Source organism: Equus caballus, chromosome 3 (genome assembly GCF_041296265.1).
Source record: "Equus caballus isolate H_3958 breed thoroughbred chromosome 3, TB-T2T, whole genome shotgun sequence".
Taxonomy (NCBI): domain Eukaryota; kingdom Metazoa; phylum Chordata; class Mammalia; order Perissodactyla; family Equidae; genus Equus; species Equus caballus.
Genome location: NC_091686.1, coordinates 88,252,207 through 88,273,318, shown reverse-complemented (window position 1 = coordinate 88,273,318; position 21,112 = coordinate 88,252,207). Strand labels below are relative to the sequence as shown.

At 35.8% G+C, this 21,112-nt stretch overlaps 1 protein-coding gene across 4 annotated transcripts in view; it reads right to left on the bottom strand.

Moving 5' to 3' along the window:
* Positions 1–21,112, bottom strand: part of GABRA2 (gamma-aminobutyric acid type A receptor subunit alpha2) — a 129,837-nt gene that overhangs the window by 29,823 nt on the left and 78,902 nt on the right. For all 4 annotated transcript variants that reach the window (XM_070262501.1, XM_001496096.7, XM_014738841.3 and 1 more), the window contains one exon: positions 20,501–20,653. In XM_070262501.1, the coding sequence (XP_070118602.1) occupies positions 20,501–20,653 (153 nt within the window). The remainder of the gene's footprint in view (positions 1–20,500; positions 20,654–21,112) is intronic.

Below are 21,112 nucleotides of genomic sequence, written 5' to 3'. Positions count from 1 at the left end.
AATTTGGCTAACATAATTAAATTTGAAACACAGATGCTCCAACCGTTCACTGTGTTCCTGCTAACTGAATCTTAAAAGGTGAACTTTGAAAGCATATAAAAATTAATTTAAATGAATTATAACAGAATCTCAGAGTATCGTTATAATATCGTCATGACTACACCATTTTAAAATAATTTGTTAAAAACAGAAAAATTCAAGAAATCAACCAAATTTTTAATTCAGATGTATGTACTTGATTTATTTAATTAGCTTGTCTGATATTTTTCTCCCACTAACTGGCTTGATTATACTTTCGGCAAAAACACGACCTATAAAATTTGGCCAAATTACTTAACGCTTTTACCACGGGCATAAGCAAAATCGTATTTTAAGATTGAAAGTAGGAAGGAAATTCAGACAGTAATGTTACTGATAGTAATTTAACATCTATGCACACTAGCTGTTAAATTAGTAAGATGTTAAAAATCTTCATGGATACAGACGGAAATTTATTTGCAATCAGTATGAATGTGAAAGTGCATACACATATGCACATGAATATTCAGGAACTCTGGGGAATCAGTGGTGGAGCCTCAAACTGTGAGGATAAGTTAATATTCCAAATCTGGGTTGAGTGCTCATTGCATGTCATCAGAGAGCACCGTGCATATTCACAGAACATACCGTATCATAATATATGCAACTGTTTACCTGGCCATCTCCTCAAACAGATTGTATTTCTGTGAGGGTAGGAGGGACCGTATCAATCTCATTTACTTTGTATCTACAAGGCCTAGCACAGTGCCTGGCACATATTTTTGAATTGAATGAATGAATTAATATAGATTAGGAAGCAAATACACCTATTTATGCAGATAGAGACACAGAAATGACAGCGCATTTTTGTGTGTTTGAGGTTAAATATGTAAATACACAAAAATAGCCTGATGCTAGCTATTTTTTCCAAAATTCAATGACTAGGGAAATGGGTGCCTTTGAGGATTTGGGATTAAAAATATGTATGATCATTGTAAGTTTTTAAATTAACATTTTATATGCTTAATAAGCCTATTCAAAATTTGATATATGTAATCTTTATATATATAATATGTGTATATAGTACAAAATGTATATTTAGTATATAGTTATATATAACAAATATAGTTGTGTATATAATATTACCTATATATAACAAATAGTTCTATATATATGCCCATATAACACAGAGTTATAGTTAAGTATTAAAAAGGCATTAAGCTAAGCACCAACTAAAGACTATTCTCTGGAGTGATCAGTAGGAAAGCAGACAAGATTCGATGAAGTCTTCCCCCCACCGCTCTCTCACTTAACAACTGTGGCACAAGACATCCAAAGGTAGGATGGTTTTAGTATCAGAGGTCTAGGCTTCCTCTTTCTTATTTCTCTGCCATTTTTAACGTATTGTCCATGATCCTGAAGCTCAGGTGGGCTTTCCAACACTTGGTCTACATTCCAGCAAAGAGAAGGGAAGAGGAGGACAGGCACATTCTTTCACTTTCAGGGCATGTTCCCAAGAAGAAGGTCACATCTGGAAATTATACACCTAATTTTTACTCATATGTCTTTGAGAAATTAGTCATACAGCCACATCTGGCATAAGGGAGGCAGAGAAACGTAGTCTTGACTTGACGTACACAGTTAGAAGCAAGACTTTTATTGTTCTGTAAGTTATTAGGAGGCAACTAATCATCTCTGACACAGGGACGCCTGTGATTGTCTGATACAGACTGTGTAAATTGGTTGAATATTTGGGAGATGAAGAAAAGAGTGTTTTATATTGACCCTCTAAAATACCAAACTAGCTAATAAATAAAACAAAACTCAACAAACACACATTGGCCTCCTGCAAGCCATTCCAATGTGCTCCCTATGCAAACGCAGCTTCAAGACAGTCCCAAGTCCTACTTCCAAACAGTTTGGTCCCATCTAAACAGGGATTCTTGAGTTACTACGATTCCATGCACATTCTATCTTTTGACCACTCTTCTTTTGTTCGCTTCGTAGGCTGTTATTCACCACTAGTCGCTTAATTGTTCATATTCCACAAAGTAACATACCACTCTTCTATTCTTCTTACTTTACCGCCCTCTCTGGACATTTTCATTTACTCTCATTTCTTAACCTGCTCCCATATGAAGAAGATCTTCAAAGATGTATCTTATGAGCTCCCGTGTCAAATAACTGACCATCTTCTTGATATCTCCACGTGGACTCAAAAATTTATTGAGCCTCCTATATGACATTCTTTTTTTATTAAAATGTGTTTATTTTACTATATGCCTGTCACTTTGTCAGACATGAGTATATGAAAAACAAGAATTACATGCTCTGGGAAAATAAAATCTATTGGAAGATGCAGATAATTGATAGGCAAGTTACACAGACAGCATAATAGGTGATGGAGAAGGTATGGGGTGTTCTGAGACTATCTAAAGGGTACCAAGAGCTTGAAGTCAGAGAAGGCTTTCTAGAGGAAGTGATATACAAAAGGAAATTTGAAGAGTCTGGGAAATACGTTCAATGAAGACACAGCATGTTCCTAGGTCTCATGTAGGTCAACAGCAAAAGGTAGACTCACAATAGGTCAGGGTGGGGAGGCCTCATGAAGGTCTCATAATCATGGGGACGGTTTCAGTCAATGGCTACAACGTAGAGTCATGGAAAGGTTTCATGCAGAAGAGAGTTTTCTAACTAGATTTGAGTTTTAGAAAGATCACTTTTGTCACACTGTGTAGAACAGAACCAAGAAAGGTAAGACAGTACATCCGACAGAGTATGAATCCCACAGAAATCTCAAAATTAAAACATTCATTATTGAGTCTATAGTCTAAACCAAAATCTATTTAGTCATCCATAATTCTCCATTGTAGGGGGTAACATTACATTTCTCTAGTCACTCAGTTAGAAATCTACAAGTATTCTGCAATGCCTATATGTCTCTCCCTTTCAGATTCATCACATCCTGCATATTCTCCCTCCATAGCATCCCTCAAATCTATAACTCCCTCTCCACCAATACTCATTGTCCTATTTTAGGCCATCATTACTTCTCACCCAGATGATGTCTATTATCTCTTAACTAGTCACCCTGTATCACTCATACAATTTCAATATATTTATAAAATATTCTCTATAATAGTCTTCCCCAAACTCAAATACATCAAACATTCCCTTGCAAACACTCTTCAAGCAGTTTCCATGGCTTTAGCATCAGATGTAAGGCTGTACGTGAAGTGTCCTCTGTCCGTCTAACCATCCTTACAAACAAATGAATCCCAGGCCTGAGACACACCATCAATAATTTGTTGTTTTCCATATGCTCCGTGTTGCTTTTGACAATTGTGTACCCTCTGCTTAGAAAATGGCCTTTTCCATTATGCTAATTTGCAAGGCTTGACTTGATTCTTCTTCCCTTTGGGCTTCTCTGACTTCTTCAGATATAATTGCTTCCTTCTTTTTGCCCTTAGCTTATTTTGGAATATTTCTTTCCTGGCATCTATGATCCTTGACTTCACTTATTTATTTACATGTCTCTCTCACTCCTGTGCACTCTGAGCAGCTTGTGGGTATGTGGCTCTTCGTGTCTTTTTAAAATGCTGCCATCTAACTCATATTCTGGCAACAGTAAATACTCATCTGTTGGTTCACAGAATGAAAAAATTAATTTAAAAAACTGTGAACAGTAACACTGGGGGACCATACTTACAGATTCTATAAGAAGAAATATACAAGTTAAGAATCTAGTAAGCTTTAGAATAAAACAGTGGGTTAATCACAACATCATAATATAAATGTGATATAAAATATTACAAATTGATGTCTTTTGCACATAAATCTCATTTTCTTACATTACTCTAGATAGGATTATAAAAAGTATCACTTAGAAGTACCTACTATATGCCGTGTTCTATCATCAGAACTTTTCATGTACTAATTTGCTTAATCCTCATAACAACCCTGTGAGTTAGGCATTATTATTACCCTCATTTATAGATGAGGAAACCGAGGCTAAGTAAGACTGAGTGCCTTGCTGAAGATCATGCTGTTAGCAAGTAGTAGAAGTGGGATACAAACCCAGGCACTCTTCACTATCTCATACTGGCTAATCTGTAAATGGTATTCCTTTTCAACCCCAATTACATGTCCATATCATATATTTTTCAATATCATGCATCTTATCCTTGCATTTTACTGCTGCATCCCCTTATATATTGTAAATTTATATTACACATTAAAGTGTTTAAATTGCTTGCACAGAGACTATGGAGGCTATGCACGGAGACAAATGTGCACTACAATCAGGCAAGGATTTGGATTCTGCTTCTGCCACAGCCAGTATGTGACTTTGCTAAGCTTCAACCCCTCCCCCAATCTGCAAAATGGAAATGATATTTTTTCAGGTCGTTGGAAGGATAAAGCATGAGGACATATGCCTACTATACAGAATTGCCCAACAGATGTTAAATTCTCCCTTCTCTCTGTCTCTCTCTGTCTCTGAGCCTCAGTGATTTTATCTCTAAAGTGGGAATTATAAAACACATCTTATAGACTTGAACCTTAAATAATATATGCAAATGTCTTATATAGAACATGTCAACGAAAGAGCACTATGGCTTCTGTGTTATTTCTGGGCCCCCAAAGTGTGGATAAAGCAACTCAGAATCCAAACCAAGGATGCAAGAGTCCCATCTAGTGGTGGTTTAAGAAAAATCAAAGGACACTTAGGGATTGCACTGCCTTGCACCAGATTCCCCTCCCTTCTTCCGTTGTTCCAAGAATGGTTGAAATGTTTTCAGAGTGGATATACATACTTTTGGTCTCAAATCCATCGTCGTTATGACTAAACTACTGTGTACCTAGATTTCTTAAAGGATATGATTCAGCTCCTTAATTAAGCATAATTTGATAGCCTGAAGTTATCAAATATATTCAGCAGTGCCATTATGACTTAAGACCAATCTCTTGCAAGAACTATCCATCAATCATAATCTATTACATTTGAGAGGTGACTTCCAAGAAATCTAGCCTGGTTCACATCTAATCTCAAATTAAATCAGGAATGAGGTGGAAGTTCTGGAATAAGGTAACGTTGAATCTGAAAATGGTTGGATACAACCTGCCATGGATACCACTCTGGGGACCCCTACACCTCCGCTCCGTTACCCAAGAGGTCCAATATGATACAATTGCTAAATGTTACAGTATTTGTCATGGACTGCATGTCTCTCATCCCCCAAAATTCATATGTTGAAATCTAACCCCCCGATGTGATGGGACTTGGAGGTGGCGCTTTTGGGAGGTGATTTGGTCATGAGAACGGACCCCTCAGGAATGGAATTAGTGCCCTTACAAGAAGAAGCCAGAGAGCTAGTTCACTCTCTTTCCGTCACGTGAGGCTACAATGAGAAGGCAGCAGTCTGCAACCTGATAAAGGGCTCTCAGCAGAAGCCCACTGTGCTGGCGGCCTGTTCCCAGACTTCTAGCCTCCAGAAGTGTGAGAAATAAACTTCTCTTGTCTATAAGCCACCCAGTCTATGGCACTTTGTTAAAGCAGTTTGAACTAAGACAGTAATATTCTCATTTCATGACTTTAAAAGAAAATAATATATTCAGTATGATGACAATAAGGCAATAAAAGAACAAGAGACCACAGAAAACACTTTCCTATAAAACGCCTCATTGCTGTCAAATTCTTTTACTATTTCAATCTTGTAATTGCACTGCTATAAAATGCAGCGTGAATGTTCAAATGTTAATAGTTTTGGTGATTTCTTCTAGCTCCCTGAGGTGATTTAACTGGGGAGATATTATGTTATTTGTGATGAATAATGTATTATTAAAGAATTTTTATCACAAAAAAGTCACCCAAGCGGAAGACGTTTCCTTAAAAGACTGGGATGTATTTGAAAATAAGTAATAGTTTTCATTCTTTTTCTGGAGAGTTAAAAAACCAAGAATAAAAATGCACTCAAAATTTTCCTATAGTAAAACTAAATATTTAATGACCTAAACTTGTATAAATAGTAGAATAATCAGAGTTGAAAAAGCTATTATTTTCCACTCTGTTATTTCAAAGTTTAAGTGAAGAAAACAAAAACTATGCTTACAAAAAAAAAATCAAAACAAAACAAGAACAAAAAAACTGTTCCCTTGAAAACCAGAAATCTCCCTCATATTCTCTATAAAGACTTGGGTTAACTAGGTTAATTTTGCATAAAATGCAGAATACGACACCTGGAAATGAACAAACTTGGAAAAGCTATTTAATGTATTAGTTGCTATATTATAATCTGACGGCATCGATTTCTGGGCGAGGAATAGGGCAAGGAGTCTGAACGACTTCAATCAGAGGCTGCTGATACCGAAAGTTAACTAGGAGAAGTCAAATCTGAATGTTCACCTCAAGTTTTGATATGTTTGCTTAGCCTGACTCTCAAACAGAAATTACCCATGTAGGAAGCAATCACCTGGGATATTTCTGACTCCAGGCTCTTAAAAAAAAAAGAAAGTAAAAAATAGTTTGATGGCCTAATGGTGCAGTAGAAAAAGTGAGAGCATTAGAGTCAGAGAGCTGTAAGGTCAATTTTTTTCTGTAACTGACCTGCTATCTGATAACAGAGTAGCCTCTTAACATCTCCGGGGTTCAATGTTCTTGTCTGAAAAAGGGGGGATAGTTACTTTCCTAACCAGGGATGGTTTTTTTTTTTTCAGAATTAAACAAGTAAATTTGAAGCGCCTATCACAGTATGTGAACCATAGAAGGTGCTTAATAAATGCTGTTTTAAAATTTTTTCTTGTCACAATGACTACATGGATTTCAGTGTAAGAGATGGGATTGGATAACCCGCCCTTGTGACTTGAATGTTCATAACTGTATTGACGTGATATTTGTACATCCTGGAAAAATCCAAAAAACAATTCATGGACAAAACAATAGCATATACTTTTAATTCTCTTCCTATACCCTTACTAATAATTTTTTCTCATCAATGAACCCTCAGCAGCCCAGCTCTATTCCTGAAACAACTTCTAAACCCGCCTCTAGAGTGGAACTAGAAAGCTTTCTAATTTTCCTTGCCATGGCTTATTACTGTATTGTGCTTCAGTCACTTTCCTGATTGGCAGTGGCTGACTGGGCTGAGCCTCTGACAGCGGGAAGGAGGGCGGCCGGTGGGCTGGCAGCTTGCTGATTAGCATGAGCTGCCTTGTGCCAAAGTCAATTCTGGGCTGCCAGGTGTGCCGCCTGTTAGCATTCCGCAGCCCATGCCCGGGGAAGACAGTGATTTGGAAGGAGTTTTGCAGAGACTGTTTGCTGCCCTGCACAGGCTTTCTGTTCTCGGCTTCTCTATCCTGCTACCACCCAGGCCCTCCACTCCCACAGCCACCTCCTCGCTACTTTCCAATTAAAGCCATCTCTGTCTCCTTCCAAGGCTGCCCCAACTCTTGAGCCTGTACCCAGGGGACTTTCTGATTTTCTCTCTTTTCTAATTTTTTCAGCTTTATTGAAGTATAATTGCCAACTAAAATTGTATATTCAAACTGTACAAGGTGACAAATTGATATAGAGCGAAAGGATTCCCACCACAGAGTTAATTAACACACTCATCATCTCACATATTTCCCCCTTTTTTCTCTTTTTTATTAAAAACAGAAGTTCTACTCCCTTAACACATTTCAATTATACAATAGAGTGTTATCAACTATAGTCACCATGTTATACATTAGATCCTCAGACCTTACTCATCCGGTAACTGAAAGTTTGTGCCCTCTTACCAGCCTCTCCCGATGCCCCCACCCCCACTCCCAGCCCCTGGCAACTAGCATTCTAGTCTCTGTTTCTATGAGTTTGACTTTCTCTCTCTTTGCTTTTGCTTTTTCACCCAGTTCTCATGGAATACTCTTTCCTATCTCTGCATGCTTTGATCCATAGGCTGCAAATTCCAAAGTCCACAAAGCCTAGGCATGGAAAATAAATAAGGAAGGTGGGCAATGGGGAGTGGTTGGGGATGAGACAAACTACAGGGGCACGGCCAACAGGACTGCTGCTGCTCAGTTCCGGTCCAGGGTCGCCACGCAAGAAGACGAGTCCCTCTTTTACCAAATTTTCTGATTTTTCAATCACCCTTTTTTAAACACTGGAAACTATTACAATCTATACATATACACATGCAAACATGATTTGATATATGTGGACAATAAAAGATAAACACATTTTATTATCCATAAATTATCATCTATCTATCTACCTATCTATCTATATCTATCATCCTTTAAGTTCTGTGTAACTCTATGGTATTCAGCAGCTTGTCCAGATAAAGTAAATGTAAGAAATGGCCTTGTATACGAATATGGGAAGTAGTTAAAATTTTGTAGAACTGGAGATTATAAACTCAGGCTAAAGGAATTTGAATTCAGGAAAGAAGCATACACACACATACACACACACCACTTGGATTCACAGAACATTCTACAATATCCTTGGTTCTCAGGAAATACTCAAACTTGCTATTTGTTGAACATATAAAACAACAAAAGTATATGTTTACTTTAAGATTTAAGAAACCTTGAACACATATTGTTTGATTGAGCCTCTTAGCATCCCTATGAGGTAGATACCATATGTTTTATATCCATTTACAGCAGAGAAAATCTAGAGTTTAGAGAGGTCACACAGTTGCCTAACCTAGAAGTGGAGTCAGGATCCGACAGAAGCTCTTTTCATTTTGCTGCCATATTCTTTCAAACATGTAGTAAGTACTCAATAGTGTTAGAAAAAATTCTATATTCATTACTTCAGATCATGATTCTCTCTTTATTAACCAATGGTAAACTTACTAGATGACTGGGTTCTCAAAAGTTACAGTGGACTGTTCTTCTTATCTACTAATTTTATGATCACCCACAGTATGTAGCTGAGTTTCACACAACAAGTACACAGAGCCCATTTTCTGTGTGACTTTCTAGAACTAAATGAAGAAGCATATTTTTCACTCACCAATTCCACTGTAAACAAGACGTTTCTAATATTAAGCAACTTTTTGGAATGCCAGTAATGGGAAAAATATGTCCCAGAGTAGGACTAAATGTTGAGACCTATGGGGAATTAGACAATGATGAGGGAACCAGCATAAAGGGAAGGAAAGATGGAGAAGGAGAGGAAGAAGACCAGAGACAATACTGATAAAGGTACAAAGGAAGCAGATAAAATGATAGTTCAGAATGATAATGTAATAGTTAGATATTTAATATTTGGCTTTATAATGCATATTGTATGGGCAATAAAGAATTTTAAGCTTACCCCAAGAGAGGTCTGGCCTTTGCCCTCAGCTTCTGGGAATAACTTGTAGGCCTTGGAATGTCAAACCGCTTAGGAGTAACTTTGTTTGCCTGGGGCTTTGATCCAGCCAGATAGTAACAACTGAATTTAGGGTGGGGGTCTGGGATCATGCCATATCAGCTTGACCTCCAGAAGAGCTGAACTGAGATGAGCCATAAGACTAGTCAACCATGCCCATGTGACAGAGCCCGAGACAACCTCTGGGCACAAGGTGCACGTGAGCTTTCCTGGTAGGCAACATTCTGTATGTGCTGTCACACATCAGTGCCAGGAAAGCAATGCTGTCCATGACTCCACCGGGAGAGGACAACGGAAGCTCTGCATTTGGCACTTTTCCTGGACTCAACTCTATGCGCTTCTTCTTTTGGCTAATTTTTAATCTGTATCTTTTCTTTGTAATGAACCCTAACTGTGAGCGTAAGAGCTTTCAGGGGTTCTGGGAGTCGTTCTAGTGAATTATCAGCCCTGAGGGGGATTTGGGGAGCCCCTGAACTTATAGTTAGCGCCAGAGTGATTGCAGCCCTCTGGACTGTGTTCCTTCTAAACTTCATAGTCGGCCTACCTATTGCAATGGATAATTTTAATTTATTCACTTTTTACCTAACATCCATTCAACCTTCTTTTGGAAGTAACATTCTGATTTCCTAATTAAGAAAATTAGGAAACTACCTTGGCTACATTTTTAGTCTGTATGGTTGTGGTTTTGCTAATCTAACTCCTGTTGAACTAACAAATGTTTATGTGTTAAGTATCTATCACTTGTATCTCTCTCTCTCTCTATCATCTATCATCTATATATGTATGTATGTATGAATCTATCTACCTAAAATCATTTTCCATTTACTTATTGTCTCAGTTTAATTTACTTATTGTTCAACAGTTTTAAAAAAGAAGCAAAAATAACTGCCCTCCTGAAATTTAAATTCTAGTGGGGGAGACAGAAATTAAACAAAAACAGATTTTTATGTAAAATATTGGAAGATGATATGTGCAATGAAGAAAAAAATAGAGTAGGACCGGGGGGGCAGAAGAGTCAGGATTGGGAAGCAGTTCAAATTATGATAGGTTGTCAGGCCTCTGAGAAGATGAGAGCTGAGAAAAGCACTAAGAAAGCAAAGGAATGAGAAAAAACTTTCTGTTCCATACAGATTATAATATTAAGACAAAAATATCAGGGCATATTTCTTATATATAAATGCGTAAGCTTATTCATATGTTCATAGTTAAAATTACAGTCATATATTCACATGTAAACATTCATAAATTTGAAAAATCATTTGGCTTCAAATATACAGACAATAATTGGCAAATTCTTTATGATTATTACTTATTTATATGAAGTTCTGAAGTAGACTTATTAACAAATAAGTTAGGAAGTTACTTATTAACAAATAAGTAACTGAAAGGACCAGAAACCACAATTTCACAAAATAAGCTGTATGTTTTTACAAACACGAAATGAGGTTTGTAAATTGTGAATGTATTGTCTACTCACGGGAGCCTTAAAAGCACAAAATCTGGGGTATAAAGTTAAAAGTTGTCCAAGTGCTTTCTTACACTATTGGCAACAGAGAGCAGCTACCTCATCATGAAGAGAATCGTGTTTGGTTTTTGCTCAAGGATGTGTCCCGAACATCTAGACAGTGCCGATAAATAGGTGCTCAATAAGTATTTCTTCGTGTTGAATGAACTAAGCATGAACATTCAGAGAAGTCAAAAGAGGCTTTTATCATCACAAAATACATGGGCAGTCCCTTTGAAGAAATATCTGAAAAATATCAAGCTGGATCTACAAAACCACAGAATAAATGCAATACACAGAAAATGAATAGTTAAAACCCAGTATAATGGAGCAAAGTCTCTAATATCAAGAGGTGCACATTCTAATTTCAACTCCTCTGCCTACTGTCTTGTCTGCTCTGTTTTCTTATTCTATTCACAGCATGAAACCAGACCTCCAAGGTTGGGAAATTTAACATCTCTCTCCCAGGTCATATTAATTTCTTAACTGTAATAGTTTTTTTCCTTGGGTGGGTTATGGGTCACAGAAAGCCTTGAGGCAGGAGGAGGGAAGATGATTTAATGATCTCTCACCAGCTTGTAAATCTGTCTGTGAATTCAGAGACAAAAATTTGAGAAGGTAGAAACTTTTGCTTAGGTAACTGCTGTCTATTAGTCAGACGACGAACGGCCAAACTCAAAAGGAGGCAGAATACAATGAAGAATGGAATAAAGGTGTAGAATAAGGAGGCTGGGGGGCTTTCAAGTCTCATTCCAGACAGGATATAGGATTTTTGTTTATCTTTTACTTGCAAACACACACATACACTCACACAGAATTATATTATTTACAAGCTTTACACAGAATAACTTGTGGAGATAATACTAAGAATGTTTACCATCTAACAGTCTCAATTTACATGAAAATATGACTTTTTGATCCTTAATTCTGTACTGTAAATAACTGATATAAAAATTTACACCTTCAAAGAGAGCCTGGATTTTTTTTTTTTTTTTTTTTTTTGAGGAAGATTAGCCCTGAGCTAACTACTGCTAATCCTCCTCTTTTTGCTGAGGAAGACTGGCCCTGAGCTAACATCCATGCCCATCGTCTTCTACTTTATACATGGGATGCCTATCACAGCATGGTTTTTGCCAAGCAGTGCCATGTCCACACCTGGGATCTGAACCGGCGAACCCCAGGCCGCTGAGAAGCGGAACATGTGAACTTAACCACTGCGCCACGAGGCCAGCCTCTAGCCTGGATTCTTAATTTTATATACATTTTATTGACTACCAATCTTTAAAAACTTTTGAGCATTTGTTATAGTTAAACCCACCAGCTTTGACACTAACACATTCTTTCGATTCAAAGTTAAATATTTGTTCGTCTAATAACCTCTCCTCTATACTTAGACAGGTAGAGTTTTCTATTGGCTGCTTTTAACATATGCATTTATGTGATTTATGCTACCAAATCTCTGTCTTTACTTCAATGCAATATTTTACTTTCCTCACATTTATCAAACAAATACTTAATTATTTTATTTTACCTAATTTGTCATATATTTACATATAAATTTAGATCTTTCTGGAATATCAATTCTGTCCTAGTCATTTCCTTCCTGTTTTTAATTATTGTATAATTTTTCCATTAAACTTTTTTTCTGCATTATTTGTGCTCCAAAAATCACATAGTTCTATTTTTTAAGTCATCTGAATGAAAACCTTCTGTTATTTTTGGCACTACAAATTTTTTTGTCTTTAGGGGGTTGGCCCTGTGGCCGAGTGGTTAAGTTCGTGTGCTCTGCTTTGGCGGCCCAGGGTTTCGCTGGTTGAGATCCTGGTCGCGGACATGGCACCGCTCATCGAGCCATGGTGAGGCAGCGTCCCATGTAGCACAGCCAGAAGAACCTACAACTAGAGTATACAAATATGTACTGGGGGGTTTTGGGGAGAAGAAGAAGGGAAAAAAAAGATTGGCAACGGATGTTAGCTCTGGTGTCAATCTTTAAAAAAAAAATTTTTTTGTCTTTGATTCAATAATTTGCAAATTTGGAAATAGGTATCTGAGAAGATTGCTTTCAGTCTAGATCCTGGGAAACCCTTGTTGTAGTCACTCAATGCTGTTTCTTTCAACTCATGACTTATTAAAATTACTTTAAAATTCACATAACATACAACTCACCATTTTAAAGTGTACAATTCAGGGGAATTTACGTATTCACATATTCTTCAATGACCACCTCTCTCTAGTGTCACAACGTCTTCATCACCCCGAAAGAGCATCCTATCCCTGGGAAGTAGTCACTCTCTGTTCTGCCCTGCCTCCATCCACTGGAGACCTCTAAACTGCTTTACGCGTCTATGAATTTCCTTATTCTAGATAATTTGTATGAAAGGAATCATAAAATACACGACCTTTCGCATCCAGCTTCTTTCACTTAGCATGCTGTTTTTGAAATTTCATCCATGTTGTAGCATGTATCAGGATTTAATCTTTTTTATGGATGAATAGTGTTTCATTGTAACTATATACCACATTTTGGCTATCCATTCACCCATTGATGGACACTTGGGTTATTTCCACCTTTTGACTATTGGGAATGATGCTACAAATGTCTGTGTGCAAGTTTCCAGGTGAACATATGTTTTCATTACTCGATTATATATTTAGAGGTGAAATTGCTGGGTTGTATGATAACTCTCTTTTGAACTTTTTGAGGAAATATGAAACTGTTGTCCACAGAGGCTGCAGCATTTTACATTGCCACCAGCAATATATGAGGGTTTCTATTTCTCTACATCCTTGCCAACACTTATTTCCCGTTTTTTTAAATTATTATAGTCACCCTAGTGAAGGTGAAGTGTATGTTACCGTGGTTTTGACTTGCATTTCCTTAAATCCAATGATGTCGCACATGATTTCCCGTGCTTGTTCGCCGTTTGTATACTTTCTCTGGAGAAAAGTCCATTCAAGTTTTTGCCCCTTTACAAAATCCATTTCTTTGAGTTTATTTTTGAGTTGTAAGAGCTGTTTATTTATTCAGGAAATTAAATGCTTATCAGATATATGATTTACAAATATCTTCTCCCATTCTGTAAGTTATTTTTTCACATTATTGATAATGTTCTTTGATGCACAATAGTTTTCAATTTTAATGAAATCCAATTTATTTTTTCTTTTGTTACTAATGCTTTTGGTGTCAAATCTACTGAGAATCCACTGCTAGGATCATAAACGTTTATTCTTATGTTTTCTTCTAACAGTTTTATTGTTTTAGATTTGATATTACAGTTTTTGATCCACTTGAATTAATTGTATCTGGAGTGAGGTAGGGGTCCAACTTCAATCTTTTGCATGTGTTGGTCATACAACCAACCAGCAACCATTTGTTGAAGAGACTATTATTTCCTCATCTATGAGGTCTTGACACCCTTACTGAAAATCAGTTGGCTACAGATGTTTGAGTTTGTTTCCAGACTCTCAATTGTATTTCATTGGTCTGTATGTCTATCCTTGTATCATTACCACACTGTTTTGATTAATGTTGTTTTGTAGTATGTTTTGAAATTGAGAAATCTGAATCCACCAACTTTGTTTTTCTTTTGCAATACTGTTTGGTTATTTGTAACCCCTTGTAATTCCATATGAATTTGAGGATCAGTTTTGCCATTTATGCAGAAAAAGGCCATTGGACTTTTGGTAGGTATTGGATTGGATCTACAGATTGCTTTAGAGATTATTGCCATCTTAACAGTATTGTCTTCCAATCCATGAACATAGGATGTCTTTCCATTTAATTAGGTCTTCTTTTTTCTTTCAGCAATGTTTTGTAGTTTTCAGTGGACAAGTCTTTCATCTTTGTTAAATTTATTCCTAGGTGTTTTTATTCTTTTGGATGCTATTGTAAACGGAATTATTTTCCTAATTTCCTTTTGAATTATTCATTGCTGGTGTTAAGATTCAAACTAATTTTCGTGCATTGATCATGTACTCTGCAACTTTGCCGAATTTGTTTTTTAGCTTTAGTAGTTTTGATTCTTTCAGTATATATTACACAACCATATGCAATATAGTTTTACTTCTTCCTTTCCAAATTATTCCTTTCCAGTTTGGATGTCTTTTATTTCTTTTTCTTGACTAATTTTTGCTCTGGCTAGGACTTTCAGCACAATGTTGAATAACTAGTGAAAGCAGGGTTTATTTTCTTGTTCCTGATCTTAGCGGGAAAGTTTTCAGTCTTACACCATTGAAAGTGATGTTAGCTGTGGGGTTTTCATAAATGTCCTTTTTCATCTTAAGGAGATTCTCCTCTATTCCTAGTTTTCTGAGGTTGTTTCTTTTTAACAGGAAAAGTGTTAAATTTTGTTAAATGCTTTTTCAGCATTTATTGAGATAATAATGCATGTGTGGGTTTTTTTTCATCATTCTGTTAATGCGGTATATTATATCAATTGATTTTCTTGGGTTAAACTACTCTTGTATATCTGAGATAAATTCCACTTGGTGATGGTGCATAATCTGTTAATATGCTATTCGATTCACTTTGCTAGTGTTTTATTGAGGATTTTTGCATCTGTATTCATAAGGGATATTGATCTGTAGTTTTCTTTTCTTGTGGTATCTTTGGCTTTGGTATCAGGGTAATGCTGGACATGTAGAATGTTAGGAAGTGTTCTTTCATCTTCCATTTTTTTGTAAGAATTTGAAGAGGTTTGGTATTAATTCTTCTACAAATGTTTGGTAGAATTCACCAGTAAAGCCATCTGGTACAACACTTTTCTTTGTTGGGGGCTTCTGAATACTGACTGAATTTCTTTGCTTGTTGTAGATCTGTTGAGATTTTCTGTTTCTTTTTGAGTCAGGTTTGTTAATTTGTGCATTTCTAGGAATTTGTCCATTTCATGCAGATTATCTAATTTATTGGTGTACAATTGTCATCTTATTCTCTTATCCTTTTAATTACTCTACGATTGGTAGTAATGTGTTCACTGTCATTTCTGATTTTAGTTTTTGAATTATCTCTGTTTTTCTTAGTCTAGCTGAAGGCTTATCAGTTTTGTTAATCTATCAAAGAACCAACATCGGTTTTGTTGATTCTATTTTCTATTCTTTATTTCCTTTATCTCTGCTTTAATCTTTATGTTTTCCTTCCCTCTACTGGCTTTGGCCTTCATTTTCTCTTCTTTTTCTATCCCTTAAAAGTATAAAGGTAGATTATTGATTTGAGATTTTCTTTCTTTTTTAACGTAGGCATTTATAACTATAAATTTCCCTCTGAATGCCGATTTCACCGCATCCCATATGTTTTGGTATGCTGTGTTTTCATTTTTATTTATCTCAAAGTATTTTCTGATTTCACTAGTGATTTATTCTTTGATGCATTGGATCAGAGTGTATTGTTTGATTTCCACATAGTAGTGACTTTTCTAGTTTCATTCTGTTTTTGATTTCTAGCTTCATTTCAATGTGTTCAGAGAAGAAACTGTATTATTTCAGCCTTTTAAAATATATCGAGAATTGTTTTACAATGCAACATGTGATCTATTCTGGAGAATGTTCCTCATGCACTTCAGAAGAATGTATATTTGCTGTTGCCGGGTTGTACCTGTTTCTTTCATTACCACTTCTGCAGGTTTTCTTGTTTGGTACTTTCATTATTCCTAGATGGTTCTCTGTAATTGTGCTCATCTCTTTGTTCACATTCCCACATGTTTTTTTAATTCTCTCAATATACGTTTCTCTTACAGATTAAATTTTTGTAGTTCTGTATGTGCAGGAGTATATGTGTGCTTTGTTTGTTTTGTTGGTTGTACCCACAATATTGAAAAAACATTTATTGTTGCTTAGAATTGAACATATTCTTATTTTTTAATATTGTTTCTTCAGTGAGTTTAATATGGAAGAATGCTCATTTTTATGGATCACTTTATTATCCCTCCGCCCAGTTATTTGTCTTTCATTCATCATATATTTATAGCACCTACCATGTGCCAAGCTCTATGCTAATAGCTGTGTGTAGAAACTCTCTGTCTGAAGACTGAGACATGCATGTAAACCAAATATCTGTAATGAAATGTAATAATTGGCAGATGCGGACATTTACCAAGCACCATAGAAGAAGGATGGAAGGAAAGTCTTTTTTGAACTATTTAGTGCATTAACAAGTAAATATATTAATGCATTAATATATCATGTACTTCATATTGAAAATTATCTATCAATTTGAATTGAAGAGTCTCTTGGAATTCTCTATAATATCCTAATGTAGACCTAAATTTAATTGTTAGATATAGTTTCATTTTATTATTTTGTAAATGCACAATTCTTAAAGGATTATGAACTATAAGTATTGTATTTTTCTACATAATTCAATTGTGGCTTATGAAAGCATCAACTGCTTATTCACTGAGGACAAAAAATAATTGAATAATGCTTGTATTTGGAAAATAACCAAATTATACAGTACTCTGTAAACTATTTCAATTGTTCTGCAATGAAATAGAATAAATAGATCATAAATATGTGATATTAGTGCAAAGAAAACATGGATGATATTGTCATAACAAACAAATGTTAACAATGTTTAATTAAACTTGATTTTACAGACATATCCCGATAAATTTCAAGCCAGCCACTGCAGTCATACGATTAACCCAAATTAATAAAACTCTAGCATAAAGTGTAAAATTTAAATTTTGTTCCTAAATGTATATATTTTTAACTTTTCTATACGTGTACATACATTTTAAAAGAAAAAATGCTCTTTCTATTCTCTTCTCCATTCTTTCCTTCCATTTCCTATCCCTAATGCATAACGTGTTTGTTTAGAGATTTCTAAAACTCCCCATCAAATCTCAACTGCAAAAAGGTTCTGTTATCTATCTTACACAATTTCGTTGTAATTTTAACTTATTATAGTATTTCTTGATGTTATTTACAGTCTATATCATACTTATAATTAGTGACTTAAGCCTCTAAGCAAACTTGTTCCTCCAATATTGTAATAATAAAAGGCCTTTTTTCCAAGATAAAGAAATTTTTTATGTGTTTGTTAAATAGTCACGTGATGATTTGGAAAGAGGAAAGCACCAACAAAGCCCATTTTGAGTTCCTTCCATTCTATGTTGGAGAGGCAGGATTCTTTCTTTCTACTGGTGAACCCAACTCCATTCCAAGTATTTTCTTTAGAATACTTCAGAAATCTCTCCCTCTTCTATATCTTAAGTATCCTTTTTCTTTCTTGAACTCTTCCACTTAAAAGAGAAACATGAAGGCAGCATAGTGTAGTTGAAAGAACTTAGGCTCTGGAGTAAGGTCAAGAGCTTGGACAAGATAAAATTTTAGAGTCTCCATGAGTCTTCTGTTTAAAGGAGGGATATTATAATCTACTTCATGGATATAATAAGAAGTAAAGAAGTAGTGACATGTTTAGTATGTCACTTGACATAAAGTCATTGCCCCTGTTGTTCAAATTTCCAAGCTAATAATAATATATTAATAATAATAACGACTCACTTCTCTCTCTAGCTACCTTAATCTTTCTCTCTCTCTCCTTCAAAATTTGTTCTACACCAGCTCTTCCTCTTTCTTACCTCTTATTCCCGTTTTAATCTGACTTTACTCCAAAGCAACTGTTCTCATTGGATTCATTAGTGTCAGCGACCTTCTTCTAGTCAACTTCACTCAACGCATTTTAGAGTTATCTGTGCATATTTGACAGTGAAGATCCAAAATGGCTGTGTATGTGTGCGTGACTGTGTGTCTGTATGATATATTTTGAAATTCTCCTCTTTTCCTTTTACTATATTGTTCTCTACTAGTTTCCTTCCTAATTCTCTGAGTATTTCAATTAATTCCTTTTTATCTCTTAAATCCTACAATTTTAACATTTTTAAGGATTCTGTCCTCTGTTCACTTATTGAGTCACCTAATTTATCTAGGAGATAAGCTCTAGATTTGTAAGTTTTATTAACTTTCAGCTAATGATTCTCATATTTATATGACATTCCCTAATTCATCTATGCTCCATACACTAATTTCTACTGGTCTACTAAACATCAAATTGATATCACAAGGAACTTCCAAATCCACATAACTTAAACTACATTACCTTTTCCTACTTTTCCTCTCCCTTCTCCTTGCTTCTATTAATGGCAACACTATCTACTTAAAGTATTGAAGCAGAAAAACAAAAACATTATCCTAAATTATTCTTTTATGTCTACTCACTATATATGTTCACCAAGTCCATTGGTTTTATCTCTCAAACATCCTTTGACCCTGTGTCTTTTTCCTTTATTTCTACTGCCTTATTTTGGAATGATCTAATCATATCTCATCTGGACTATTTCAGTAGCCTCCTAACTTTTCTTCCTGCCTCTGGTTATTTCCACTTTCCAATTCATCTTCCACAAAGATGGCATATCTTTCTGAAGTACAAATAGGATCATATTAATAATAAAAATAGCTAACAGCTAGACAGCACATATTAAATACCAGGCTTGCTCTGAGAGTTTTACACACGTCTATGACCTCACAACACTATAGTGGCTTGCTATAGCCTAGCAAGATAAAGCAAGATAAAGGTACATTGCATTAACATGGTCTACCAGGTCCTTTTCATCTAAGCGTCAAACTATAATTCTATCTGCATCTACACTGACCTTGAAACAGTTCACTGTCAGTAAACACACTATGTTCTTTCATCCCTCGATGTCATTGCAAAATCTATTCTTTTTGTCTAGGATCTTGCTCCATCTCTTCTGACTGAGAAACTCCTATTCATCCTTCAAAGTTTAGCTCAGATGTTAACTCAGCTACTTACTCAGTTCTCTTAGAGAGGATCCACGTTGCTGTTTTCTAGAACAACATGTATATAGCTCTTTTATAATGCCTTCATCTCGCGTTGCCATTATCTTTTCTGCTTATTCTGTTGCCCTCCACTATACTGAGCTAGTAGAATGTAAGGACTATATTTTATATGTATTTGCATCTCTACGACCTGGTGCAGTATGTGACAGAGTAGATTCTCAATAAGTTTTCTAAATGAATGAGTGTACTAAATATGCAAAGGTAATCTACCTCGTCACAAAGTGTGCTCAGCCTAGTTCATACATCCAAAGAGCAGTAACCAAATTCCCCTGCGTAGTGTAAATCAAGAAAATTAACTTTGTTAATAAACACACTAATCATAGTGAATGAAGGGGTCTCTCTCTCTTTCCTTCTCTTTCTTTCTCTCTCTAACTTAAACTATTAAGATCATCTTTGTCTATCTAAAAACAACAAAAACAAATATGGAAAGCTTAGAAATATGGTATTGTTATACTCTAAATGAAAACCTCTAAGAGTATTTTCCTTATACCGGAGACAAATGTTGAGAAGCAAAATTATTTAAGAGAAAGAATACAACGTATTTCCAGAAGATCTGAGTACTGTTAATATCCCTTATTAACAGTGTGGCAGTGACTCTGTATTTTACTCTCCGAGCCACAGTTTCCTCGTCTAGAAGGTGAAACAATACTCCCTACCCCACATCCTACAAATTACTGATGTGAGTACTGAGAGAGAGAATGCTTTTGAAAGCAGGCTACAAAAGATAACGTGCTGTACAACCAAGTGTGTAGTTAGTCACTCACCAAACACCGTTCTTGCAGGCACAGATTCTCTGTTAAGCCAGAATGACACTTGGGAGAGAATGACAGTCATGATGCAAGGCAGATAGGTCTGAATCACAAAATACCCAATTTTTCTTTTCAAGTGGAAATGAGCTGTCATTACAGTATATTCACCTGGAAGAAAAATTTAAACAGCTTAAGGAACTGTAATAGTCAATAGTTTGAACATTTTGGAAATGGAAGGGATTAGAGAAAGAACAGTCCATGATTATAAAAAAAGAACTTATCACATGATATGCTATGAAAAGTAAATAACCTTTAAATGCCTGCTTAGCATAGCACAAGTATTTAAAAGAGAATTTTAATATTACCAAGAAACTTGTACTGCATGTCCCATGGTATGGTATTCATTTTTCTCTCTAGGTCATGCTTATTGACCAAGTGGGTACAGAATTCATAAATGCTCTCTGCCATAAATTATCTTACTAACTCTGGTCCCTCATCTCCACTGGTACTAACCTCAAGCCTCTGTTCCAACTCAGTCCAGTTCTCTCTGGCTCTTTAAAGTGTGGATTTCTGGCCATATCTCCAAGTCTCATCTGCTGGCCCAGATTTTCTACTTATAACCCCAGA